Source organism: Microtus pennsylvanicus, chromosome 10, assembly GCF_037038515.1.
Source record: "Microtus pennsylvanicus isolate mMicPen1 chromosome 10, mMicPen1.hap1, whole genome shotgun sequence".
Taxonomy (NCBI): domain Eukaryota; kingdom Metazoa; phylum Chordata; class Mammalia; order Rodentia; family Cricetidae; genus Microtus; species Microtus pennsylvanicus.
In genome coordinates this window covers 16439647-16467426 of record NC_134588.1, presented here as the reverse complement: position 1 = coordinate 16467426, position 27780 = coordinate 16439647, and the positions used below count along the sequence as shown (strand labels likewise).

The 27780-nt window shown below is 43.5% G+C and overlaps 1 protein-coding gene across 4 annotated transcripts; it reads left to right on the top strand.

The window, feature by feature from the left end:
• Positions 1-870: 870 nt before the first annotated feature.
• On the top strand, positions 871-26993 carry Insig2 (insulin induced gene 2). Of its 4 annotated transcripts, none has more exons than XM_075987751.1 (6): positions 871-971; positions 11773-12154; positions 19489-19613; positions 23721-23887; positions 24059-24158; positions 25365-26993. In XM_075987751.1, exons 2-6 carry the CDS (start codon positions 11911-11913, stop codon positions 25404-25406), a joined length of 678 nt encoding a protein of 225 aa, XP_075843866.1. In that variant the 5' UTR covers positions 871-971; positions 11773-11910; the 3' UTR covers positions 25407-26993. The 4 variants fall into 4 exon arrangements, with proteins under 4 accessions (XP_075843866.1, XP_075843865.1, XP_075843868.1 ...); XM_075987750.1 differs by lacking the exon at positions 871-971 and adding an exon at positions 3934-4054; XM_075987753.1 differs by lacking the exon at positions 871-971 and having other exon boundaries at positions 11943-12122.
• Positions 26994-27780: the final 787 nt, after the last annotated feature.

Genomic DNA, 27780 nt, shown 5'->3' with positions numbered 1-27780 from the left:
TAGTATAGCAACTTCAGAAGATTTTTCTTCGTTATTTCTAATACCTTTTTTTAAAATCATATGTAGCATGCATATGGTGCAAGATGTGGCTTCAACCACCTACTAAACCAGTGATTCCACAGCTTGATCTCTCTCTCTCTCTCTCTCTCTCTCTGTCTCTCTCTCTCTCTCTCTCTCTCTCTCTCTCTCTCTCTCTCTCTCTCATGAGTCTGGTGTATGAAGAGGCTAGAAGATATCCTCAAATGTCAATCATTCTCAGGTGCTTTCCACATTGCTGCTTTTGAGGCAGAGACTTTCATTGGTGTGGATCTCTATAATTTAGCTAGACTGCCTGGCCAGTAAGCCCTAGGCATCCACCTGCCTCCACCTACCCAGTGTTGGGACTGTAGGCATGTGCCACCACACCTGGCTTTTTATGTGGGTTCTGGAGCTGGAACTCAGGTCCTCATGCTTTAAGTCTAATGCTTTACCAACAGAACCATCTTAGGGTCTTACATATTTCTAAACACATTTGGTCACTTGAGTTACAGATTCAGATTCACATTTCCAGTGCTCTAGAGGGCATTTCTAGTTAAACATTCAACACCCTTTGAACTCGTTCAACCCCAAACTCAAACTCTCAACTCTTGATCTAAATCAACAGTGCTGTTCCTCTGAGAGTCTCTGGCTCAGAACTTGGAAGCCGCTTCCACTTAGCTCTCTCTGTCACTCTTCACATCAGTGGCCAGTTAGTACTGCCAATTCTGTGACCTCTGCCATTGCCTCAGTGAATGCTTGCACCATCTCCCAGCTGGCATCTGCAATCCTGCCTTCCTCCATGCCCTGCTATTGGTCACCTTCCACACCAATCTAGATTAAAGCAGGGCATGTCTGATCTCCAGAGGCGTTCTCAGTAAGCCTCTGTCTGTTTATGTGAGCTGAACTGGCTTCCTTTACCGACACCTCGGCTTCCCTAGACGAATTTATTGAAGGTAAGCACTCTGTCTCATTTACTTTGGTGCCTCAGTGAGCTTCTAGCTGCTTACTGTATGCAGTTGACAGGGCTGTGCAGAGGGGCTAAGAACACAGGCACTGGAACTGAACAGATGCCTGTTGAATTGCTGCCTCCTCTGCTACTTATTCTATTGCCAAATGATGCCAGACAAACTTAGATGGAGCCAGTGCTTCTGAATTTTGGCTGCATTAGCATTTCTTTAGGAATACACTAGGATTATACAAGGTCTTTATTGGAAGAGTCCAGGTCTGTCCTTCAGCCCAATTAAATTGGAATACGTACAGGGTATAGCCCCAGTCCTTGAAAGATGTCATATAGAGTACACACATTACTTCAATCAATTACAGGTGGTCCTAATATACAGTCAGGGTTAAGAACTACTCTGGTAGCTGATTTAAAAGAGTTTTGAACTAATGATGTAAGAGTGAATTTAAAGGTTGTGGAGATGGTTCGGTAGCACAGTGCTTGCCATGCAAGTGTGAGGATGACTTTGATCTGAATAGAAGTAGTTACTGAATAGAAAAATGGCCATATTCTAGTTTGGGTGCTTTTAATTTGGGTAAGGTTCCCAAGGCCAGGTTCTCAGAATCTGAGACTCTGGCTTAGTGAAGCTTCAGCCAGAAACAATGTTTAACCTGAGGTCTAAAGTATCTCCCTCAAATGACCTCTGCTGATGTTTGCTTGTATTTAGCTACAAAGTTTTTATTCTTTCTAGCTTGCATGATCGTCTGTTCAACAGAAAGAACAAAGAATATGCAACATTAGTGGGTCAGGGGAGCTACAGAATTATCAAATCACTGATATTTCTGACAGTTAAGAGGAATCTAAAATCTAGGCATGGTGGTGCACATCCTTAATCCCAGCACTCCAGAGACAGAGGCCAGTGGATCTCTGTGAGTTTAAGGCCAACCTGGTCTACAAAGCAACTTCCAGGACAGTCAGGGCTGTTACACAGAGAAATCCTGCCTCAAAACCAACCAACTGACCAAAAAAACACCAGACAAATAAACATCAAAACAAAGGGGAAAAGGGACTTTAAAAACCACCGGGATCAATATTTCACTATAGCTATAAAAAGAAAAACCTAGAAGATGGAATTACTGGACATGACTACATACATGCAGTGCCAAGATGCAGCTGAGGTTTGAAAAAAGGAACACCAGCAACCCAGAGGCACAGAACTAACTAAGTGTGATTTCACCGCCCTCTTAATTCATATCCTGACATTAGTTCATTTTGGATTTAGACTTGGCAAAAGAATCTTTGGGAAGATGGGTCTATCTATCCTGGCTCACATTTTGAGAGGACAGAGGCCAGCACCAGAGGCAAGGCGTAGGGGTTGGTGTGAGGACATACTGAACCTATGGCAAGGAAACAGATGAGTGCGCATGCTCAGAAGCTTTCTTCTTTCCATTCCGCTCAGGGTCCCATTTCAAGGAACGGTCCTGCCCACTTGCAGTGTGTTTCTCCCTTCTTTCTTTAAACTTTTCTGGAAACTCCTGCTTCGACACACACTCGGAGATATTCCTATGATGATTCTAAATCCTGTCAAGTTGACAAAGCCATCACATGTGCGTGTTTATTTTTCCTTATAACATTCTTCATCTATGCAACATATTTAGCCTGGACCTTCATTTACTATGCATTAAAAACCTGCAGGAATTAAATGTAAGAGCTAGGGAAAAACAGAAATACAAGAAAGGTCATATTAATACACGCTGAGACTGCCGGTCCAAGATTAATTTCTCTTCCAATTTTCAGAAACAAATGTGTTGATAAAAGGGTCAGAAACAGGGTTTTTAAAAAGTACATCGAATTGTCTGCCAGTTCAAAGAAAAACAACAATAAAACAAAAAACAAAGGCATCTAACCAATAGCAGTTGCCCATATTTCCTACAAAGTTCTCGTTAAGATCAATGTAATCAGACTGCATCCATAATGTATTTTTGGCTGGGCCCCCAAAAAGGGTGATCCATGGAACAGCCCAGTGAGGAAAGGTAATCAAGTCAGATTTTGGTATTAGCTTTCAAAAACACTCTATGGAGGAATGGAATGGGGAGTAGGGTGCATGATCAAAATACATTGCATACGGGCTTGAAAAAAAATTTTTTTAAATGTGATTTTTTTGAGGACTTCATATAATATATTTTGATCATGTTTACTCCTCCACTTCCCACTCGAACTTCAAGCCCTTGAAATTCTCAAGGAATAAAACAAAACAGAATTTTCCTGTATTGTTTTTCATCCAAAACAAGTTCATCTGCCCAGTCTCCAAAGATTGGTTCCTGTTTGGAAAGCAAGATTTTCTAGGTGCGGTGGGACACACCTTTAATCCCAGCACTGGGGAAGCGGAGGCAGGGAGCTCTCAGTGAGGGCAGCCTGGTCTACTTAGTTATAGCTAAGGCTACATAGTGCGACTCTGTCTCAAAAGGAAGGAGGATGCTCTTTAATTCAAAGGAGATGATAACTTTGACAGTAGAAAGGTGATAAGGTTTCATTTCCTTGTCCTTTGGTGCAAATTTCTATAGAGCCTGGGCGATGAGAACAGCTGCCTTTAACCGGTGTTCAGAAAGGATATTAAGACATATTCCAGGGCCCGAGGAAATAGAAGGCGACGACAGCTGAGTCCTGAGTCCTCCACCTTGCTTGCGAGTAAGGCCCACGCAGAGGGCGGAGTCTCGGACAGAGCGTGAGTGCGTGCGTCCGGGCACGACTTCCTCACTCCGCCCCCAGAGCCGAGGCGCCCGTCAGAACCCTTGACTGCGGAGTCCGCCAACAACAGCCGATTCCGCAGCCTCTCAGCCTAGACAAGGGCCCCGCCTCCTTCCAGCCCCGAGTCGCCGGCAGACCGGAAGTCCTTATGCCCCGTCTCCGTGGAGCGCTGGGAGTTGGCGGCGCAGCAACCGGAAGCTCCTCTGCCCCTAGCTTCCCCGCGAGGCGCCCGGGCCGCGCAGGCGCAGTGAGGCTCAGGCGGAGCTGTGGGAGGGGAGTAGGTCCGGGGGCCGGTCCCTGAAGATGGCGGAGGCGGGGGTGACTTGGGGGTCTCCCTGTGGAGCGCAGGTGAGCGTATTTGGAAGGGGACGGCTCGAGAAAGGCGGTGGCTTTCGGGAAGAGGAGCTACTTATGCCTTTACGTTGCAGGCTGGGTGTCCCGGTGGCAGGTGTTGGGGGATCCAGGACCCGCAGGTGGGGCCTGCAGGGCGAGGGGACCCGTGTTACCTGGAGAGAGGTCGGCGGGCTCTTGAAGGGGACAGCGGGCCTGGGGGGCAGGCTTAGGGGGCGCCGAGGTCTCCGGACAGTTTGAGACTGTCAGAGGGGAGGAAGGCTGGAGGACGGAGGGAAGGGCGACCCTGGAGGTCTGTTTGGGGACAGAGATGGGCCAGCTGTCTGACGTACACCTGACCCGACTAGGGTGTCTTGTAGCTAGGGAGAAAGACTCAGGCTTGTATAGGAAATGGATCGAAATTAGGTTCATAATCATAGTAAGTTTAGAATCTACCGAAGTAAGAGGACACTGAGATAAAGAGTAGGGATTTGGGATCGGAAGTGAATACCCTTTAGGTATATCAGTGAGTGCAGCCAAAGAGAGCTCTTGCCAGGGCCTAGAAGTCGGTTGGTGACAGTAACTGGGATTTGGGGGTCGCACAGTGGGGATGAGCTGTTTGGGAAAGGTTTCACTGTGCTTTGCTGAGGGTGAGGCTAGAGACGTGAAATGGTGTTAAAACTTAAGTGAAAATAACTCGAGTCCAGTGAGTGTTGGGAAAAGTTGTTCATGGGTGATGTTAGCTATGTAGTGGGGCGAAATTTACCCCGAAGAGCTTGCTGTTTTATAGGATTGATGAGGAAAGAGCACATAGACTTGACAGTTGGGCCACGGAAGCTGGCTAGCGTCGGTATCACAGGGAAACTGACCATAGCAATGAAAGCCAGGCACCAGTTCTGGGTACAGAGACGTGAAGACTGCCATGCCGTGTTTTCTGCCCTCACCCCCACCTTTGGGATTTGGCCCTGATGGTGAACCACAGACTGAATAAAGGGGTGTTCCTACTCATCCTGTCGGGTCCTGTAGGGAAAAACAATGAGCTGGTGTTCTCTTTCTGTTTTCGTCCTCCATGCTTTCTTCTGGATTTGTAACCGTAGTGGTTTTATTTGTTTTCGTGGTACTCAGCTCACATCCGTTATGAAATGAACACTATGTGAATCATTTGTATTTGGGGGAAAGGTTGATGCTTTTTAAACTGACATTTGTGTTTTTAGATGATGACACTGAAAAGAGAAAGATAATGTGCAGTTCAGTAAGAATAGTGTTTTCATTGTTGCTAGAAAATTGTCGCCAAACAGTAGAGTGACATTTCTAAAGGGCTAAGCCATATGTTTAAAGCGGTAAGCTATGTGACTGTGGCTTGCTTAATCTTTACTGCATTTGTGGAGAGAAAAGAGCATCAATATATTCAGGGGATACATTTTTTTTTCTTTCCAGAGTTCACATCTCTGTGCTTTTATTTCAGGAGGGTTAAACCATGTTGGTGTATTGTGTTTTCGTAATGCTGCTGCTATTCTGTTTGTGAATGCTGTCCTAATGAGCACAGCGTGTGCTGAAAAATGTGGGCGGTAGTAATTTAACTTTATTATTTGGTGTTGTCTGACCCAGCCCCTGAAGAGAGAGACAGTCATCAGAGAATGACCACCAATCACTGAAAAATGAAGAATCTTGTTTGCCTACAAACCAAATGGTTCTTAAGTTCCTAGATTTTAACCAGGTGTGGTGTTGCGTGCTTGGAATCCCAGTTCTAGGGAAGTGGAAACAGGAGAATCCAGTTCAAGGTCATTCTTGGCTGTCTGTTGAGTGTGAGGTCAGTCTGGGCTAATGAGACCCTGCTTCAAAGACAAAAACAAACAAACAAACAACAACAAAAAAAAAACAAAGCATAGATTGCAACTGGTTATTACTATGTTTTGTTTTTACATTTTTTTCCCAAAAGCTTATTACCTGTAAGATGTTTTGGTGGGAAACATAAACTTTGTATTTACTTGTAGAATGCCTAGCATTACTTATGCCTCTCTTTTGTCTGAAAGAAATGGTATCAATCCATTGACGTGAAATCATATGGGAAAGTATTTTTCTGGCTTTGATGATTTGTCACCAATTTTGCCAAACTATATGAACTGTTTTTTTTGTGTTCATTTATATAGTTTATGGAAATCGTAGCTCAGGGCTCAAAGCAGAATAGTGCATGCCCTCTAGTAAGGTTTTTCTCTTAAACTGTACAAAGCATTGCTGTGGAGCTAACAGTAGCCTGTGAATGGGACCGTACAAGCAGTCTCCTTTGTGGCACCGAAGCTCTTTGTGTGGCGTTTGGGAGAAGAGGCAGGGTGGTTGGCTCAAATATGGCTACCTGCTAACAACTTGGCCTTCTTGCAAAGTTCCATAGCCTATTTGAAGCCTGGGTTGGTAACTCAAGTCTGTAATCCCCACTCTCTGGAGGACAAGAAAGGAGAATCAAGAGATTTAAGGCCAGCCTTGGCTACATGGTGAAATCTTGTTTTAAGCAACAAAAGAAAACTACGTATTAGCCTGTCTGATTTTTGTACAATAGGAATTAAAAACACCAGCCTATTTATTTATTAACACTGACTCATTAGGAGCCATTGCAGTATTATGCTTTAAATTTATAATCTAAGTTTTTTTGGTAAAATTTAAAAATTTGAAGAACCAAATTTTGATTTGCTATAATATATAAAAATATGACTACTTCTGTTTTAAGAAAATGTGAATAGCTAAAGGGGTTTTAAAATAAATTATGCTACATTTGTTCCCAGAGCCTTTAAAATATCCCACCCTCCTAGTATAATACTGTTGTCATCTGTGTGTATGTGGGGGAGGGGTTGCATGGGACAGCACATATGTGGATGTCAGGACAACTTCTGAGGAGCTGATTCTTTCTTTCTACCGTGGGATTCTGGATCTGACTCAAATTGTCAGGTTTGCACAGCAAGCTTCTTACCCTCTGGGCCACCTCACCAGCCCATTTACGTGGTTTTCTTTGCATAGAAACTTCACTATTGTCTAGGAAATAGTGAATTCTTTTCTGGGTTTTTCTATCTGTTTGACCAACCTGGTTATTTATTGTATGTGCTTATATGTAATTGGAGTAAAAAGATCCAGAAATGACCCCCCCCAATCCAGTATTGCATTGCCTTTTGTTTTGAGTGTCCATGTCTAGCTTTGAACTTTCTGTAGCTGAAAACAGCCTTGAATTTCAGCTCCCCCTGCCTCCACCTCTCAAGTGTTGGGATTATATCCCTGCTCCAGTATGCCCAGCTCCATTGATTCTTTCTTGATCTTGTTAGTTCACCTGAAGGCTTTGTGACAGTATTAAAGTGAGTGAGAGAACTGTTAGGTTGGTTGTGCTTCCCTCCCTCCTTCCCCCAACAGGTCTGGGCCACCTCACCAGCCTGCCTGCCTGCCTAGCTTGATAGCCCATTGTTGACTTTGGATACTGGAGATTATGTGTGTGAACTCTGAAAAAATGCATGCATACACATTTTTGTTTTTACTTTGCATGAATCTCAGATATATCCTAGAATAGATGGTCTCCTGGCCCCCTTCCAGTCCTTAAATTTTAGAACATTGATGGTCAAGTATTGTAGTCTTTATTTTTGGCCCTGGTAATTATATATCATCGTGCTGTGATGTAACCACAGTTAGTCCTTTGGTTCTGCTTCAAATAAACATTAAACAAATGCGGTGTTATTTTTAAAGAATACTTGTGGGGGTGAAGTAGGAAAGTGAAGAAGGGCTGCCAGGAAAAGTTGGATAAACAGCAGTGGGAGAAAACACAAATGAACGGCTCTAAATGTCTGCAGTAGATGGGCGGGAGGAGGAAAGAAGTCTCTTCTAGCAGCAGCTCCATTGGAGCACAGGATCTCCCTAGGGGTATTTGGAAATACCGTGGGTACAATTTTGGGTATCACAAGCGGGGGAGGCCTGCATTTAGTGGCCAGGAGCCAGGGATGCTAAATAATTTGCCAGGCTCAGAAGAGTTTCCACACAGTAAGAGACCATCTGACCTAAACTCACCAAGGCTTCTCTGGCAGTTTCTGGCGAGCTATCTCTGGAAATGGGTGGGACTAGCTAATTAAAGTTATTTATCCTTCTAAGAATACTGTTGAACCTAAGGTATATGTTGCTTAATTCTGCTTTGGGAAAAAATCACAGACAGAATAAGTGGTTTCTTGACTCTGGTGTTACTTGTGCTCTGCGGAGGGGTAGGGAGGCTATATGCCTGCCCAGGGTCTAGGCAGGAGAGTGCACTGTTGGTCACACACAGTGTGTAAGGGAGCCCTTTGTGGTACTTTGTTTGATGCTTGTTGTTATTTTGTACTTCAAAGCATCTCTATTAACCCTGATGTTGTCTGTTTACATTTTTATTTCCGAGTACTGTGGAGATGATTTAGTGAGCACTGCACAGACCAGATTTGGTAGCACAGCTACCAAATAATCTCAGCTCTAGGAGTAGGGGTACATTTAGGAGGGGTTAGTGGGGGTGGGAGGATCAGAAGTTAAGACCAACTTTTGCTAGTCTGTGCTATGTGAAACCCTGTTTTAAAATAAAATAAAAAACAAAAGTTTCTTATTACATTTATTATATTGTCTGTGTTACTTACTTGTGTGGGTACGCACATGCCACATGTATGTAGAGCTCAGAGAACAATATGCAGGAGTCGGTTCATTCTGGGTACCATATGAATTCTAGGGGTCAAACACCGACCATCAGCATTGGCTGCAAGCCCCTTTACCTGCTGAGTTACCTGTAGGCTCATAATGGCTGTGGACTATATAGAAGCCCCTTTGCCTGCTAAGTTACCTGTGGGCTCATTTAGACATTCAGTTTTGTTTCAAAATTTGCATTAAGGTAGGCTGAAAATCAGAAACTTAGATTAGATTCTAGATTTGCGTTTTCAAAGGACTGCTGAGCTGAGCCCACAAGAGTTTGATCATAGAAGAATGAACCTGGCTTAAACTATGTGAAGCAGCTATCCCTGTGGGCCAAGCAGGAAGCTTGCTGCATGCAGAGATACAATGGAGATTGGTGTCGGTGGATAAGACCAACACAAAAAGTTTATAATCCATAAAGCAGCTCTGCAGATAATTACGAGGTAGCTATTAGAAGTTCTGCCTGTGTGAGATTGCTCAGCGGGAAAAGCTGAGCCTGTACCAGGTCTGACACCATGGATGTGATCCCTCAGGACCCGCAAGGTGGAAAAGAACTGACTTCCAAAAGCTGTCCTCTGACTTCCACATGTGCACGGTGCCAAGCCACACATACATATGAAATGAACTTCATTCAAATAAAATGTTTCAGGATTCACAAGACATACCACTTAGGTCCTGACTTACAGAGATGCCCAAGGTGTAGTGTAGTCAATTAGGATGAAGAGAATGACAAAGCAGAAAGCCTACCTATTGTTTTCACGTTTGAAAACCGGTAGTGTTCATTGAGAACAAGGCACATGGCAGTTTGAGCAGCACCGTCATGATGAGAGCAAGGGAGTAGAACAATGGATTTGATTCAAGCTGTGCTTCTTACCCAGGCGTGGAGACTTAACCTTGCTTTGCTCTCTCACTTGTAAAATTACACTTAGCTCTCAGGGTTGTTGTTATTATTACTGTTATTATTTTAGTTCTTGAGACAGTGTCACTGTACAGCCCAAGACGGTCACACCATCCTCTTAGGGATACTGTGAGGGTTAAGTGAATTGCCTGTGTCAGGAAAAGTGCATGTACTTATCACACACGATGGATCATTGCATTAGCTGATTAGTTTGAAGGCAGACTAACTTTGCAAAGAAAGCAGGCTTATTTTATTCACCATTCTGGAGATTCAGGGGTGAAACTGGCTAGCATCACTTGTACTCTGGTAAGGATCTCCATGGCAGGAGTGTGGGTGAGAGGGCGAGATCACATTACCAGATAGGGAGCAAAGGGGTTGAGGTCTCACAGCCTCTTTCCTCCCGGAGCAGTGCCCTCAACGAGCCCAAGAACATTCTTTTGGGATGTGTGTCTCCTTCCCCATTTAAAAGATACCTTATAGCCCAGGTTGGCATTCAGCTTTTTGTGTAGGTGAGGGTGACCTTGAATTCTTGATCATTGTCTTAAACGTGCCAACCCCAGCTACCCAGCCATCACCTATAGGTTAGATCTCATCTCGTCTCCCAGCATCACAGCGAGGCCTCAACTACCAGCATGGCAATCTCTCGTCGGGCGACCCCAGCAGGACCCAGCAGTCACTTTTGTTAAAGGAGTGAACAGAACCTAGGCTGACCCTCAGAAGGTGTTACGGGGTTGGGCTGCATTCTCTTGGCGCTGGCTTCCTCTGCTTCCTCATCATAGTGACCCCGTGGTTGCAGCACTTGGCTCAGCGTACTGCTGCAGGTTGGCAGCACAGCTGTGGGCTGGAAGAGTGGCTGAAGTCTGGCTTTTCTGGCTGGTATACGTGTAGGTGGGTGCTTGTGGGCTGGGTTTCATAGGCTGCTTGGTTGCAGAAATTCAGCAACATAAGCATTAAACATGGGGATGGATCCTTCTGTGGACACTGTCCTCATGAGCAAGTCACATTTTCTTACCAAAACTACAGTGTCTTTGGTCAGAATGTGTTGGTTTTCTTTTTTTTTTTTTAGTTTTTATTTATTTATTTATTAAAGATTTCTGCTTCCTCCCTGCCACCGCCTCCCATTTCCCTCCCCCTCCCCCGATCAAGTCCCCCTCCCTCATCAGCTCGAAGAGCAATCAGGGTTCCCTGACCTGTGGGAAGTCCAAGGACCTCCCACCTCCATCCAGGTCTAGTAAGGTGAGCATCCAAACTGCCTAGGCTCCCCCAAAGCCAGTACGTGCAGTAGGATCAAAAACCTAAAAAGTGTAAGAGATTCAATTGCAACTGATGGAGTGGGGGTTAGGCAGACGACCTAGAGATGTGGGGTTTCGTCTTGTAGCTCCCAGTAGATGTGTTTTGAATTACCTGGCTGGCTGTTCTCTGAGGTAGGGGAAACTATTTTTCTATTATTTTAATGCTGAGGGGGTAGCAGGGTGTGTGTGTGTGTACGTGATTAGACATTGGGTATCTTCTGTAGTTCTCTACTGTTGTTTTGAGGTAGGGCTAGGCCAGCCGGCCAGTGAGCTGCAGGGATCCTCTTGTCTCCCCTCTCCAGCACTGACGTGTGTCCCAGAAGCATGTCACCACACCTGGCGTTTTTAGTAGGTGCTGGGGATCAGACTTAGGGCCTCATGCTGTGCTTTAGACATTTTACTAGCCGAGATTTTGTTGCCGACCCAGCTGTTGGTGCCTCTCCCTTTAAAGATTTCTCCTGTTTTATGTTCATGAGTGTTTCACTTGCGTATGTGTATGTGTACCACATGCATGCCTGGTGTTCGCATAGCCCAGAAGATGGCATCAACTCCTCTGGAATTGGAGCTACAGGCATTTGTGAGCTGTCCTATGGGTGCTGGGAACCTGGGTTCTCTGCAAGACTCCTTACTGCTGGGGTCTCCTAAGTCACCTGTTGTATCCTAGTAAACACACATGTTACACTTCACTTTTTTATTTTTTACAGCATGTATATAAAGGCTTTTTAAAAAGGATTTTCTTATTGAGTAAATAATTTAAATAAATTAGTATACAGACTTGTTTCATTCTGTATCTGCCTAACTAGTACTGAGTGTGAAAACTTGTACAATTGTGTGTCAGCTGCATGCTGATTCTCTCTTCTTATCTCTTGTAGGATTTCTGGTAGGTTCCACCTTCAGGCAAGATGTGGCACGATTGAAACATTGGTCTGCTTCGATTCACAAACAGTTCATCTTTTCCACTGAGAAGCCTTGTTTTATTTACGGCTTAGGCCTACTGAACTTATGAGACCATGTCGGAAGGAAAGCCCGAGTCACCTGGGCCCATAAAGTGTGGCCCATACATTTCCTCTGTCACCAGCCAGAGTGTGAACGTGGTGATCCGAGGGGTGGTGCTCTTCTTCATTGGAGTGTTCCTCGCCTTAGTGTTGAACTTGCTCCAGATTCAGAGAAACGTGACACTTTTTCCACCTGATGTGGTCACGAGCATCTTTTCATCTGCATGGTGGGTACCACCATGCTGCGGCACAGCCTCAGGTATGTGTGAGGCGATGTGTTCTGTGTTGCTTACAAGTGTATAGGGTGTGGCCTAAGTGACAAGTTTGTGTTGGGGGTTGCACATGTGTGTGGTTGTATGTGAATGTATGTGTGCCTGCATGTTGAGGCCAAAGGTCAGAGTTGGGTGTCTTCTGCAATTATTGTCTAAATTGTTTCTTAAGACACTGTCTCTCTTAACCTGGACACTGCCAATTAGGTAGACTGGCTGGCCATTGAGCTCCTGGGTTCTGCCTGTCTTTATCTCTCTAGCACTGGGACTCTAGGTGTGTGTCACTACAATGATGTTTTTGTAGGTGCTGAGATTCTGAATTTAGGTCTTCATGCTTTTGTGGAAAGCATTTTACCCTCTGAGTGGAGGATATAATTTAAGTAGAGTGCAGTGGACTCTGAGGGACTTTGATATGTTTGGTACACGTATGTCCTCATGTTGTGCTCCCGCCCCCAGCCGTGGAGCATTTCTGTCATTCCCAGTCTTTTATGCTCTCTTGCATTCCTTTGTACCCTGGCCTCAGGCTAAGTGGCCCTGCTCTCTGCCCTCCAGGATTATCTCTGCCTTCAGTGTAGTCCTGATTCCTGCACCTTTAACATTTAACCGTGAAACCAATTCTCATTTTCTTTGGGTGTAGGGCATTTACCTTTTTCTTATTTCTTCTGAATATTATTCTAAGTTATTTTGGTAATATTCACTACTGCCTAAAAGTTTTGATGAATGGGCTATAATTTTGTGTTTGAAGCAGACAAAACCGTGGTATATGGAGTAATTTTATTCAAGTTGAAAACTTGATGTTGTATTTTTAATTTTTATATGCTTTTATTCTTGCTGCCTGGTCTTTAAATGTACCAGAAGAAATAGTAAATACTTGAAAAGATAATGAGGTAGACTGTGTTTGCTTAAAATCCTGATAGTCCTGTTAGTGGCTTTGACATTTTCAGTAGAGGACCATTGATGGCCAAGGGGAACATTTCCAGATGCCCTGTAACGGGCAGCTCTTTGGCTATGTCAATGGGTCAACAATACTTTATGTAATAAAGTAATAGAAGGTAGTCATAGCCATGTGGGAGAAAAATGGTTAATTCTATGTCTGTACTTAGTGTACACAAATACTGTGCGACACAGTGTGGGTACATCTCCATCCTAGAGCTAGAGGTTACAGGTGCATGTGTCCAGAGGCTGAGGCCGACTTGTACAATATCTTCAAGTAATCCCATAGCCCTGCTGCAGTCAGATTCCACGTGCCTTAGGTAGCCTTAAAACCGATGGAGCCCCCAGTTAAGAGAAGTCATCACAGTGCTGTGTCCTGGTTTTCCCGGGGTGATCCTTCTCTAAGACATCATCCAAATAGATGAGAACTTGTATCTTATCATTCTTCTGTATCTGCTGATCTGCCTATATTTTCCTTCATTAAGTTCAGAAGAGAAAAAGTTTCCCAATAACTCTAGTTCTTTTCTCTCCTTCAAGGTGCAGCTCAGCATGCTGATCTAGTTACCCCTCTTCCCTTTCCTTCCTGTAACCCTCTCTATATGCCCTACCTTGCCCTCTCAAATTCATGCCCTCTATTTCTGTAATTGTTGTTTTACATATGTATGTGCGCGCACACACACACACACACACCTACCTAACTACCTAAATATGTAAATACAACCTGCTCTGTCTACATAATGTTATTTGTATATGTATATATTTTAAATAGATATACTATTTGTGTTAATTCTTAAGACTTTCATGCATATGGAATTTTGCTTTTTTGTTTGTTTTGAGATAGGGTCCCACTGTGCAACTCTGGTCTGGAACTCACAGTGTAGACCAGGCTGGCTTTTACCTCCTGAATACTGAAATTCAAGGCTGTGCCTCCACACCCATCCTGTCCAGTGTGTTTTCAGCATATTCTCTCTTCCCTTCCTCCCCCATCCCCACTGCACAGCCTCACCTTTAGCCTCCTTTCTTAATCTTACAAACTCCAAGGACAGTTTGTGCTCGCGGTGTTCTAATGGATGTGGGGCTAGCCACTCGATAGGAACTGACCTTCTTGGGGACACAGGCTTAAAGAAAACTGATTCTTCCTCTCCCAGCAGCCATCAACTCTCAGTAGCTCCTCAGCTAGGAGTGGAAGCTGGAGAGTGTTCCCTGCTCCATGCTGGAATGTTGACAGGCGTCATCTTGTGCAGGCAGCCGCAGCAGCTGAGTTCATTAGTGCCACAGCCTGTAATGTCCAGATGTTGTCTCAGCAGGCTCCTCGCTGACCATTGGTGCTTACAGTCTTTCTACTGTAGATAGGTCTTCTTTGATGGCTCTACAGCCTTGGAGTGAGGGGCTGTGATAGAGATGTCCCATTTGTGCCTGAGTGCTCCGCAGACACTCTCTGTGCTGTGACCAGTTGTGTGTTTCTGTGTTAACTGCCATCTACTACACAAAGAAGCTTCTCCAATGAGATGTGATAGCTGCCCTAATCTATGGCCACAGAGATACAGGTTTAAGAGGGTAGCTGGACAGTATGTCCATTTAGTGAAATAACAGCAGTAGGCTCACTTCTGGGGCTCGTGAGCTCCCCATCTCTGGGTTCTTGGCCAGATTTATATTCTCGGCATGCGTTTCCTTCTGCAGATCCCCCTAACATTCTTGCTGTTCTTGCACCCATGGACCTATCTTACCATGCCAGTTACTGTGGCTCACAGGGTTCACAGCTGAGTGACACTGCTGATGAGTTTCCCCCGAGGTGCCTGCACAGCTCCTTTCAGTACCGTGAAAGCTAGCCAGCATGGAGGAAGCTTCCTGTCAGGACCAGCTTGATTTCTCCATGCTTTGTGACCAAAGTGTGTGATGTCTTCATCGGAAGGGTCTAAACAAGCTTAGCAAGGCTGGTGTTGTCGTGGACTTCTTTATATGTGCGGTGCCCCGGAGCTGGGATTGGGAAACCCGTGTATAAAGGATATCTTCTTATCTGGCCATGCAGTAGATGTCTTGTTACATTTGAAACAATAAAATAAAAATGTCGTGCATCTCAAGATGACCTCAAACTCTGTAGGTGAGACTGACGTTGAGCTCCTGATAGCCCAGCTTTCACTTTCTGGGTGCTGGGATTAGATGCTTACCACTACTAGTGCTAAAGAGTAAATGTGTTAAAAGACAGTTGCTATATTGTGGCTAAAAGTAGAGAAGTTGTCTCCAAAATCTCAAGTAGCTAAACCTGTGGAAGTCGTGTAAAGGATTCTTCTAGTCATTGGTTCCTCAGCCCTTTCCCAGAGAGGTCTCCATCCTTCCCCATCCCACTCCCATGGTGAGCCGGCATAGTTTGCATTGTTCCCTTTGGTCCTGGCCCCCACCCCTTGGGCTTGAAGATACTAGCCTTTTTTTTTTTCTGGCTTTGTTTTGACCCGTCCCACTTCCTGTGTTCTGTTGAGCACTCTGGGCTGTAAGAATGATTGCCTGTGTCTGACACACAGTGTGTTCCCAAATCTTTAATATACGTAGTGTTAAAACTTTTTTGTGGCCTACTTTTGCTTTTCTAATACTTTGAGCCTTTCTGTACCCCAGCCTCCCTTCACGCTCAAACCTTACAGTTTCCTGGTAATGATGTTTGCTTCTGGTTGTGCCTTGGTTCCTTCAGGTGCCTCCCTTTGATGAGAGAGTTGTTTCCATGCTTCTGCGTGCAGAGTCACTTCTTTAGAACTTTCCTCATGTGCAGGACCAAGATGAGAGGCCCTCAGCAACTTGTCAGTACTTAGTCAGCACTCAATAGTGTCTGTGCCACTTTGCCATGAAAATACACCCTCTTGTTTATTAATGTATACATGTCTGTGCCTGTGTGTGTAGGTCCAAGGACAACTTTAGCTGTTATTCCTTAGATGCCACCTACGTTTCTCTCTGTGTGTGTGTGTGTGTGTGTGTGTGTGTGTGTGTGTCTGTATGTTTTTGAGACAGTTTCCCACTGGCATGGAACTCACCAAGTAGGCTAGGCTGGCTGGCCAGCAAACCTTAGGGATCAGCAGGGATCAGCCTGTCTATGTCTCAGTGCAGGGGTTACAAGTGTCACCACTGTGTGTGTGTGTAGTTGTATGTATGTTGTGTGTGTAATTGTGTATGGGGGAGTTTTGTGCGTATAGTTGTGTATGGGGGAGTTGTATTGTGTGTTTGGTTGTGTATGGGGGAGTTGTGTGTGTGGTTGTGTATGGGGGAGGTGTGTGTGTGTGTGAAGTAGATTCTGGAGCTCAGACTCTGGTCTTTGGGCTTACACAGCAGCACTTTACCGTCTCAAACATTTCCCCAGCCCCCTTTTTTCTCCTTTAAAATCCCTGGGAAATACCAAGAACAAGATACATTATAGTGCTTAAGTGTTTGCTGAATGAAACATGATTGGCTTCTGTTGTAGTCTCCATGGAAGAGTGTCTTGCTGAGTGGTCTGGTTGTCTTCAGTCTGGCTCCTTGCTGGATGTCTAATTTAACTGTGTTCTTCCTGCCTCACTGCACTGAGAGTGATGGCTTACTACTTGTGCTTCACAGACTGCTTTTGTCTGTGGGCTGGGCAGACTTACTGGGAATCACTTCAAGATATCAGAAGACACGTGACTTTACATCAGAGAACCATCTGATTAAGCAGAATTGTATTTGCATATGATTTTACACAGCATGATTTTTAAGTCTCTTGTTTAAAAAAAATGGTACAGAGAGAAGCAGCAGCCCAGACATACTCCACTGAGCTCTCAGACAGTGGATCCTCACCGCGCTGTGTATATTCCTTTCAGACTCTGCCATGCTGTTATTTAAAGGAAAGAAAGAAAGACATTTAATGGGAAGTGACAAGCTTCCCCAAATTCTCTCTCTCAGTGAGCAGCTGAGCACCATGCATACTCGACGGATTTGGTTTTTTATTGGCAAATCCCAAGGTTGGCAGCATGGCTGTTTAAATTCCTTCTTTGTGTTTTTACTTTCTCTTCTCAGTTGTCTCTCACTTGCATAGGAGCGGTCTGTTTTACTTATATTTTTGCACATGCATGTCAGCATCTCTATGTGATAATTCTTTACCCATGGCATCCGCTGCTGAGGATGACTTGGAATTAACTTGGAATGCCTTCTCTGGTTGGATTTTTACTCAGCCACAGGCAAACAGAAAGATGCAGGGGATTGAGGAGAAATTAATTGGTATATACATAGATGATAATGGATGATAGATAGTGGATGGGTGGATGGTAGATGATAGATAGGTGATATGTAGGTAGATGCATCTATGTATGTGTTATATAGAGAATGGTGGAATGACAGATGAGCTGTTTTGTGATACCCCTTGAGGAAAAAGTATCATTTAGACATGTTTCAATTATTAGGCATGCTTGTTATTTTAATCATGTAGAAATTTAGAAATGCTGTCACTTAATCCAGTGGGATTTTTCAGTAGTGTGTTTCAAATAGGACCATAACTTGGATTTTCTTTGCGTCTGTGCATGTGTGTGTTCATGCATGTGCAGACACACATGCATGTATTTATGTGGAGGCGCAAGGATAACTTCAGCTCTTACTCCTCAGCCACAGTCCACCTTAGGTTTTCTTGTTTTGGTTTGCACTCAGTTCCTTGGGCTTGCAAGGCAAGCACTTCAAACTGAACTATCACCCAGGCCCTGAAACTTACATTTTCTAGCAGCCATTGGAGTTCTCTGTGCATTGCCGAGCTTTGTCACTGGTCTTAGGATGGCTTGTGCGTCATCTGTTCTCTACTGAAGCTAAGGTGGAAAGAGCATAGAGCTCCAGTCTCATCACCAGGTGAGAGGAGCTAGGTTGTCTCCTTCCCGTGCTGCTCTGTGCTCTACTTGCCTGTGCGCTTTGGATACTAATTGGTTTCCAGTTTTCTTTTTCTTTTTTATTCTTTTAATTTACATTTAAATTTTAAAAGGGTGTATATTTGTGGGGAGAGATGGTGTAACCGTTAAGGGTGCTTACTGTTGTTTCAGAGTACCTGAATTTGGTTCCCAGCACCCACATTGGGTAGCTTTCAACTTCCTGTACTTGAGGGAACCCTATGTCTTCTAGCCTCCATGGACACCCAAATGCATATGGGCATACTAAAAGGCATATGTGCATATTTACACAAAATTTAAAAAGTAATCTTTAGCAAATAAATACATTTTTTCTTGTGTGCTTGGGAGATAGCCCAGTCAGTGAAGTGCTTGCCTTGGGAGCATGAGGACCTACGTCTGTTTGACCACTCATCACTCATATTAAAAAAAAAAAGATAAAAAAGCTGGGCGTGGTGGTCCTTACTTGTAATGCAGTGCAGAGGAGATGCATGCAGGTAGGTCTCTGGGGCTTACTGGGTCATTAACCTAGTTCCAGGGCAGGGAGAGACCCTGTCACAAACAACAAAGTGGGCGGTGGTTGAGGAATGACAGCTAAGCTTATTCTTTGATCTCCACATGCTCCATGAAGACATTCATGAACGTACACATACATTTCATGTCTTCTAATTGAGTAAAATGTTGAGATTTGGTAAGTAGAGGTAGGGATAGGGTGAGAATAGTGGAGGTCTTAGTCATGAATATCTTATACACAGGCACTGTATTCATGATTACTAACCCAGGTAGGAGTCAAGATGTTTCTTCTTACCTTTTAACAGCAAACTTACATATGTAAGTTTTTAATTTGTGTTTGGACAGGGGTCTGACTATGTCCTTAACTCAAAGATCTGCCTACTTTTTCTTGACTGCTGGGATTTAAGGTGTGTACTGTCATACCTAGCAAGTTTGTAATTTTTCTGTTCCCCATGTCTTTCCTTTTTTTGTGTGTGTAGCAGAAATATTGTCTGTATTCTTTTGTTGCTGTCAGAGCAGTGCTGTGAGAAGGACTGGGGGAACACTGTCAGAGAGTGCTGCGTACAGACAGGAAGCCAGCCAGCAGGGCAGTGAGGACCCTGGGAGCCTGGTGTGGAAGTTTACAAGTCCGCTGCCTACCTTCTCTGTAGCTTCTGCTTGTGATAAATAGCATACTTACATGAGGAGAGGGTAACTGTGGGTAACCGTGGGCTGACTTGGTGTCTCTGGCTCCTTGTGAGTCCTGCTCTCAAGTGTGTAGCCCTTAGAGTGCTGCAGCTTCCTCGGAGCTCTCTGCACTGGGAAACTCGCGTTCTCCTTTGGAAGGTGAGTTTAAAGATGCCGGCAGTGTTCAGTCGTTTGGAGCGTTCTCCTTTGGAAGGTGAGTTTAAAGATGCCGGCAGTGTTCAGTCGTTTGGATACAATTTCTTTTGGGAGGATCTTGAAAGCAGTGACTGTAGTGATTGCTGCCAGTGCAGTGCTGGTGGAGACTTACTGTTTTTTTCTTCTCTTCACAGCTGTGATCGGGCTATTGTACCCCTGCATTGACAGGCATCTAGGAGAACCACATAAATTCAAGAGAGAGTGGTCCAGTGTTATGCGCTGCGTGGCGGTGTTCGTGGGTATCAATCATGCCAGTGCTGTATCCTTGATGAAACCTGCAGTAACGAGGCAGCCTGCAGCAGCCTGCAGCCCCTTAGTCACAATACCGTGCTGACCCAGTTGTTGACCCAGGGTAGCAAGTGTGAGGTTAGAGGCGGGTGGGGCTTGGCCTAAGCTCCTTTTCAGTTCCATGTAGAAACTCTGTTCATTAGGCTACTAAATTCTTACATGAAATTTTGTTAATTCAAAAATGGAACAGGTACATTTCAAACCCCCCACCCTCGTTTTTCTCTCTTCACTTAGGATTTGCAGGTAAGGACCCAGATAATTTTGGGTACTCTTTTTAAAAAGTATATTTTTAAAGAAGTTATGCTGACATTTATTGGTTTTAATCAACACCAAACAGCACATTCCTTCCCCAACTTCATTATAAGATTAGAGTCTTACTATGCTAGCTAACCCTAACTGGCTTTGACTTTTGACCCTTATTCTTTAGCCTCTAGAGTAGGTTTTTTGTGGGGTTTTTTTTTTTGCCATAGTTGTTGGTTTTTTGGGGATTTTGTTTTAACATATTTGTTTTGTATTTTTCATTTTGATACAATGTGACCAACTTGTTAAACCTGTTTCAATAAAATCTGCATCCTTACTAGTGATGCTCAACTTCTCATCCTGATATCTGATCTGTATTTCTCATTTTTACCAGTGATGCTCAGCTTCTCATCCTGACTTCTGATCTGTATTTCTTTCATTTTAATCATTTTTATTGAGTTTTTTCTAGGACAGTTTCATACATTTGTGTACAGCACAATCCAATTACTGTGACCCCACCCTCCCTTTTCTCTCTCTTCTGCTCCCATTATCTCTCCTCTCTCAAGTCCACATCCTTGGCTTTTCCTCTTTTTGTTGTTGTTTTTTGTGTTGTTTTGTTTTGTTTTTTTGTTTTGAGATCCACTGAATCTCACCAGGATTCCCTGCCTGGCAGTGGGTTTCGAAGTATCCTTTGGAGGTTGGTGGGCTCCTTAGTGTGTACACATGTGAAGAGGATGACTCTCTCCCTTACAGTCCACCAGAAGCCAGTACTTCAGCAGGGAGAGGTGGAGGAAGGACTCCATGAGCCTCTCTCTATTCATGATTGACATCAGTAGGTCTGTTGTAGGCAGCCACACCTGTGAAATTATTTCTGCATTAGCCATGTTCAGAAGACAGTATTCACTGCCTTCTCGTCTTCAGGCTCTTTATATCCTTTCCACATCCTCTTCTACCTGACCTTTGAACCTTGCAGGGAGTCAAACAGAAGTCCTCTGTAGAATAAGCAATCATCTCTTATTCTTGGCACTTTGAGCAGCCTTCTGTCTCTGTATTTAACCCCCCCCCCCCCCCGCCGCCCATTCATTTCATTGCAAAAAGAGGCTTCTCTGATTCAGAATGGAGGTAGCATTTATCTATGGGTTTAAATGTAAATAGTTAGAAGACAGCATGGCACCGTGACAGCTTAACAACAGTAGTGTCATCTTTAGGGCCTAAGTCCTCCATAGCCTTGGGCTTTGACTGAGTTTACAGCACAGGTATGAATTCCCTCTTGTGGACAGAGCTTGGAATATAGGAAGAGAGTGGTTGGTGGCCCCATAACAGTGATACCATTGTTGCACCTGTGCACCTGTCTTGCCTAGCAGATTGGTATTGCAGGTCTATGGGCTCACTGGCCAGTAAGATACCTTTTCTCCCCACCAACTGGTAGAGCACCTTTAGCTTTAGGAAAGCTGGCCAGCAGAGGGACACTTCCAACTGAGTTGTAGCTTGATTTCTATTCACCTTGCAATTATAAATTACTCCTGTGTTATCTTCAGCAATAGGATCGTATCACCAACTAGTTCTGGTAGGTAACCAAGAGGAATAGCAAGAGCCTGAATTGTTTTGGAAGCCTCCGGGGCCTCCTTAGCCAGCAACTCATCAGAAGTTTCTCACATCTGACCATATCTCCCTTCTAATTCATTCTCTCTCTCTCTCTCTCTCTCTCTCTCTCTCTCTCTCTCTCTCTCTCTCTCTCTTTCTCTCTCTCTCTCTCTCTCTCTCTCTCTCTCTCACACACACACACACACACACACACACACACACAACTCTAATTAGCTTACAAAGTACTAAGCTTCTATATGTCCTTTTCATACATCTTTCCTTACCTGCACTCCCCTGCCAACTTTTTCATGTGAGTTCTGGGATCCTATCTTGTCCTCCTGCTTACATAGAAGTCCCTTTACCTGCTGAGTTGTCTCCCCCCAAAAAAGTGTTTTCTTTGTAGGTGGGAGATTTAAATATCCCTTTCTACAGCTTTAAAAGCCTTGCATACAATATGCATTTTTGGCTTCATTCACTTTTTTTGTTTCTAAGTGAAATATTTAAATATAGCAATCTTAGCTGTCATGTCTACCCTTTAAAGAAGATAGAAGATGTTTACAAAATTTATAGCAAAGACTTTTCTTATTAGGTTACTTAGACCTTGGAAAACCACAAGGTAAAGCTTCTGAAACTGACATATTTGACTGATTTACTCTAAAAGCCTCCTTATTGTGCTAAATAACTTAATTAGTTAGCAAGATGAAACCCATTACTATTGTTTCCTGCTGTTATTATGTGAATGCCACTTGTAATGCAAATTCTGATTGGTTTAAATAATAAAACCCCCTGAATCAGATGTTAGGGGGTGAATGCTGAAAGATCAGAAAAGCAGAGCAGCCAGCCACTATTTCTTACCGCTACTGAATCCTCAGACCGAATGGGCGATCCTTTCTCTACAAGTCCTCAGATTGAATCCTGAGCTTCTGTCTCCTCCTGCCTTATATTCCTCTGTCTGCCCAGCCTGATCACTTTCAGTCTCCACCTCCCAGTGCTGGGATTAAAGGTGTGCGCCACTGCTGCCTGGCTCTATGGTTAACTAGTGTGGCTAGCTCTGCACTTTTATCTTCAGGCAAGCTAATCAGCGCTGAGAACCTTATGTTTAGAGTGTACATACAAGAACAGCTAAAAGAAAAAAAGAAATTTGCCCAGATGAACTGTTAGTTTTTTTGTTAGACCAGCCACTCACAAGGACTGATCTTAAGAGAGTAGCATACAGCTGTCCTCAGAGGCCTGGACTTGGCCAGCAGGGGTTTTATATGCTGCTTTAGTGGGAAAGGTGGGGAAAGGTGGAGAAAAGGTTGGTAGCACTAGAATCAGGAAATGGTTTCATGGGCATGTTTTGGGAGGCAAAGAAAGAAAAGACTTTCGTAGTACTGGCTTTGGTCAGATCTGTAGTCCAACAATGAACCAGTTACAGAGGCAAGGTGGAGCCTTTGGAGCATAGAAAATGCCTTTTTAATGGCAGAACTAATTTTCTTAGTGTAATCCTCTAGCCAAAAAAAAAAAAAAAAAATTCAGAAAATTGAATTCGTAAAGCTTCATTCTCAGAGATTCCTGAGTAAAAGGGGCCATATATTTGTGAATAGATGCCTACGTGTGTGCCAGAAATAAAATATCACCGGAGCAGAGTGCCCTGCTAGAGAGTCGCAGGCACCAGAATAGTTTGGCAGGGGGGAAGATAATGTTCACTTCAAGGCTTTATCCTCAACAAATTAAAAGCAGAGCAGTTGACATAATAGAAGGGATGCTATGTCCTTGGTGCTCCTGTTCTGAACTGCATTATTATAAAATGTGTCTGTCAGTAAATCACACAGCAATGTGCTACCTGTTAAATAGCTGTCAGCTCTTCTCTTTCCAGGTTTCTCTATGATTTTCAAGTAATTCTGAACCATTTTGAAAAGTATTATTGGTTTTCTTTTCTTTCTTTTTTTCCCCCTTAAAAGTGTGTTCTGTTAGCACTGCTATCCAAAGTGCACAGTTACATGTTTAGACACAAAGGCACTTCCTAAAGAGTGCCTGACTTTACAATTAGCCTTTTTTTTCTGGATGGGTTATAAGAAGGTAGGAAATGTTAATTAGTGCCCTCTGTATCTGGTATGTAGACATTGTTTTACTTGCTTCATGTGTTGTGATAGAAGTTTGCAGACACCCCAGAAGAATCAAGTCCCTTGAAAGTGGCCTCTTATTTAGAAAAGTGAACAGTTGATATCACCTGCTTCCTTGTTTTCTGATGGCTCCTTAGCACTGGTCTCAGAAAGTAGACTTTGACAACAACTTCCAGTTTTCCCTCACGCTGGCTGCGCTGTCGGTAGGACTGTGGTGGACTTTTGACAGATCAAGAAGTGGTTTTGGCCTTGGTGTTGGAATCGCTTTCTTAGCTACTGTTGTCACCCAACTGCTAGTCTACAATGGTGTTTATCAGTGAGTGTTGTCTCTCTTTTACCTGGTTGCTGTAAATCAATAACTGCATTCAAAATTGAGAACGCAATGGGGTTATCGAGTTTAATGTATAGAATCACTTCTCTTCATTATGCCTGTCTTGAGTGCCCTTGACCGTGCTCTGTGAGTTATTAAATGTTTCTGTTATTCTAGATACACATCTCCAGATTTTCTCTATGTCCGTTCTTGGTTGCCATGTATATTTTTTGCTGGAGGCATAACAATGGGAAACATTGGTCGTCAACTGGCAATGGTAAGCTGAGGCCCACGCAGGGTTGAGTTGCCTGATACCATTTCTCAAAATGCCCATCACTCAAGGGAAAGCATCGATGGAGACAGGGTTCTTTGAACTCTCTTTTGTGCTTTCATTGAAATAAATCATTTGGATGAATTTAATCTGAGGAGTATTAATACTTGAGGAACAGCTAGAGGGAAAAGGAAAAATTGGTTATGGGTACTGTGGGAGAGTTTGTTGACCATATAGTGATGTTTGATTTTGGTTGCTTTGTTTTTATTAGTTTACAGTTTTCTGTTCCATCAACATTTTAATACAGTCTCAAGTAGCTCACCTTGCCTTGAACTCACTCTGTAGCCTAGGATGACCTTGAATTTCTGGTCTTCCTGCTTCCACCTCTTGAGTGCTGGAATTATAGGTCTGTACCATTACACTTGGATCATGTGGTCCTGGAGACAGAACTCTGGGCCTCTTTCATACTCAGCAAACACTCTCAGCTGAGCCACAGCTTCAGCCCCTGGTAAAAGAACAGTTTTAAAAATGAAGAGGGCATATTATACAGTATTTGTAAATGAAGACTGTCTCAAGCTGACCAAGATACTCATTTTAGTTATGAATGGAAACACACTGTGATACCACCCCCGGTGCCCCCGCCCCGGTCATGTGGCAAGAGTTACACAGTGACATTTGGAGGCCACGGCAGTTGCTTTCACTTGAGTTTGGCCATCTGGGAGAACTGTGGTTTACTTGCTGTCGTTTTGATACTCTGAGCACCCAGTTCTAACTCTGTGTGTTTCCTTCCTTTTGAATTTCAACTATTCATTTTGGTAGTTATACTTTTAGAATATTGTTTTAATTTGGATCCTTTATATTGTAATATATTTTTCTGCTAAATCATAGAGTGATTTGAAATGATGACTTGAATTCATCACTGTCCTGAAGTTCATGGCTTGTCCTTGCTGGTCTGTGAGCACTGTGTATCATGGGGTTTCCCTACATCACCAGCTGCTGTGGCTTACAGTATGGGAATAGTCGTCTTTTTGCCGCCCATCACTGCTGTCTGCAGATTTTCACTTTGAATGCCGTTGTGCAACTCTTAGTTCTTTGAGGACTAAAGTGAACATATTAAAACATTTATTTTTATAGCTTTTTAATTTGTTTGGAAGTTGCAGTTCACAAGTGATTTTAAATCGATTAACTTTTTTGACCTTTTAATCTTTGCAGTATGAATGTAAAGTTATTCCTGAAAAATCTCATCAAGAATGAAGAAGGCAGAATCTGTCTTTTCTCTAGGAAGCCATGGGAAAGCATTGCGTATTTGCTAGACGCACCAGCGAAACTTTGGACTGTGAAATTGCGAGGATGCAGTTTTCCTGGATTGGTGTGTGTGTGTGACACACACGTTTCTGCAGTCTGTGATTGCTTCTGTAAATCAGTTACCAACCTTTCGGTATTTGATTTCAATAAATGTAAGATATATGTGCACTACATGAAAGACATGTTTATGAGTACATGAAATTTCTAAATTTTTTAGACATACCATGCGTTGTTTCACAATGTTGATGTGCCAAACTACGCTGTTACTGTCACAGAGACTAAGAGTGCTTTGGACAACTTAGAAATTTAGTGAAACAGAAGAAGAAAGCTGAAAACAAACCAAACAGAAAGCGAATGGGTAGCTGGTCTTCCCCTCTCACTGACTGTCGTGCCTTCTGTTTCCCATCAGCTGTGTGCATTACGAGCTCCATGTGTGCTTTGTCTCTGTTGCTGTTGTGTCAGAGAGTTTAAACCCTAAATATGGTAACGATGAACTTCCATAGAATGGTGTGAACCTGCCCTGCTGCAGGAGTCCAAAGAGTACTGTTCTGTGCTGACAGACTTTACCAGGGGTGTGTGTGATGTCGGGGAGGTCATCAGCATTACCCTGCTTTGTGTCTAAATTTGGAAAAACATAAATAGCTAAAACTTAGGGGATTTGATTAGATAAATGTGTTTGGGGAATACTGTGTTGTTTTCTCTCTGCCACAGAAACCAAAGTGATATTAGCTATTACTTGTTACTGAAACTCACTGCTTTAGCACGTGATGATTAAGGAACACCAGGCAGATCAACATGAAGGTTCTGAAGGCAGGTAATGCTGGTGGGACTGGGCCGTGTATCTGCCTGGCTCTGGCAGGCCTGAATCTGTTGCCTTCACAAGTGCAGTCTGAGGATGGTGGATGCATAACTCTCTGAGTGTTGATGTCTCCTGCTGAATGGTCCCGTCCTTGGAGAATAAGTTGAGAGAGTTCGTCACAGAGCTCCTGGCACGTCTCATTAACAACTCCTGCCATTTATGGTTTAAGTATATCAGCTGACTTTCCACTTGCTTTCCTTCCTGGAATTGTTAATTTTCTGGATACAAGCGTAAATTCTTCAGAATACTGTGGTGTGTGTGTGTGTGTGCTTATGTGTTGAGTGTGTGAGAGAAAATGTATACATGTGTCTGTGTGTGCATGTGCCCATGCTTTCCTACAGTGTCAAGTAGATACTTTAAAGCTGTTTTCCTTCAAAGCAGTGCTGAAATCTTGTACACCAGAGTGTAATGTGCTTTGTGTTCTCAGGCTGAGAGTGCGAACATCCCAAGAATACTCCGTATGGAATATGTGTACGCAAGCCTAATGGTGGGAGTGGCCAACACACTGCTATCATTTATTATTCTGTCTTTCAGATGTTATTCATTTAGATCAAATAAGGTATATTTTTAGAATCAAATTTGTAAACTATAAAATCTTTAATAAGTTATAAGGTCTATGATATGTTTACTTTGAAAATTGCTGTTGAAAGCAAGATGTATTAAATATGTAATTATCACTGTGTGTGAGTCCTTTTTTCTTCATGATAAATATTAGGATTTGAGGCTGTTGGCTAATCTTATAAAATTAGTACAAGTGGTTGGATATGCTAAGAAATGATAAAAGAAACTCAGCAAATCCTTTGGGATAGAAGAATTATCAAATGAAAATGATTTTTTTTTTTAGTTTTTTGAGTCAGGGTTTCAAAAATTATAATCTTAAACAGGAAAAACTAATTCTGGCAAAAATAAAGTAGTTTTTAGTATTTTGATAACCACATAAACTTCCTGCACTTAGGAACATAGTAAACATTATCAGTGGTGTGTCTCTGCTCTCATTATGGGAACTTGTAGCAATTTGGGCCTCTGAAAACCGAGTACCTTTTAAGAAAACAGTGAAAAGTCCCTCATTGGAGGGATACTTTACACTTTACAAAGTTGACTTTCTCCTGCCTGTTCTGGGTTCTGAGGATCCACCTCAGGTCTGCTGTGAGGCACGTGCCTTCCTGGCTGAGCCGTCACTCTAGCCCTTATCTGTGTACACCGAGCCCTGTCCCCGCTCCACCAGGCCAGGGGAGCTTTGGGTAATGTCTTACCCAGGTGAGATGCAGCCTGGTCAGTCTCACTGAGTGCTTGTGCAGGCATGCTTGGCTCGCCTGCTGAGGTGTATGCTCTGCGTGGGGGCTGCTGAACCCTCCATGTCTGCAAAAGCCCTTACCAGGGTCCACCTTTTCCTCCCTTCCCCTTTGGCCCTTCGTGTGTTTGGGAGAATGTCAATGTGTGCCACAGCTCGCAGGAATCAACTCT

What these genes read in the sequence shown, in the direction of transcription:
- Insig2 (XM_075987751.1), top strand. Translation starts at nt 11,911, where the DNA reads ATGTCGGAAGGAAAGCCCGAGTCACCTGGGCCCATAAAGTGTGGCCCA. An exon ending in GTCTACAATGGTGTTTATCA is followed by an intron (nt 23,888 to 24,058) that starts GTGAGTGTTGTC and finishes CTGTTATTCTAG; the next exon opens with ATACACATCTCCAGATTTTC. An exon ending in TTGGTCGTCAACTGGCAATG is followed by an intron (nt 24,159 to 25,364) that starts GTAAGCTGAGGC and finishes TAATCTTTGCAG; the next exon opens with TATGAATGTAAAGTTATTCC.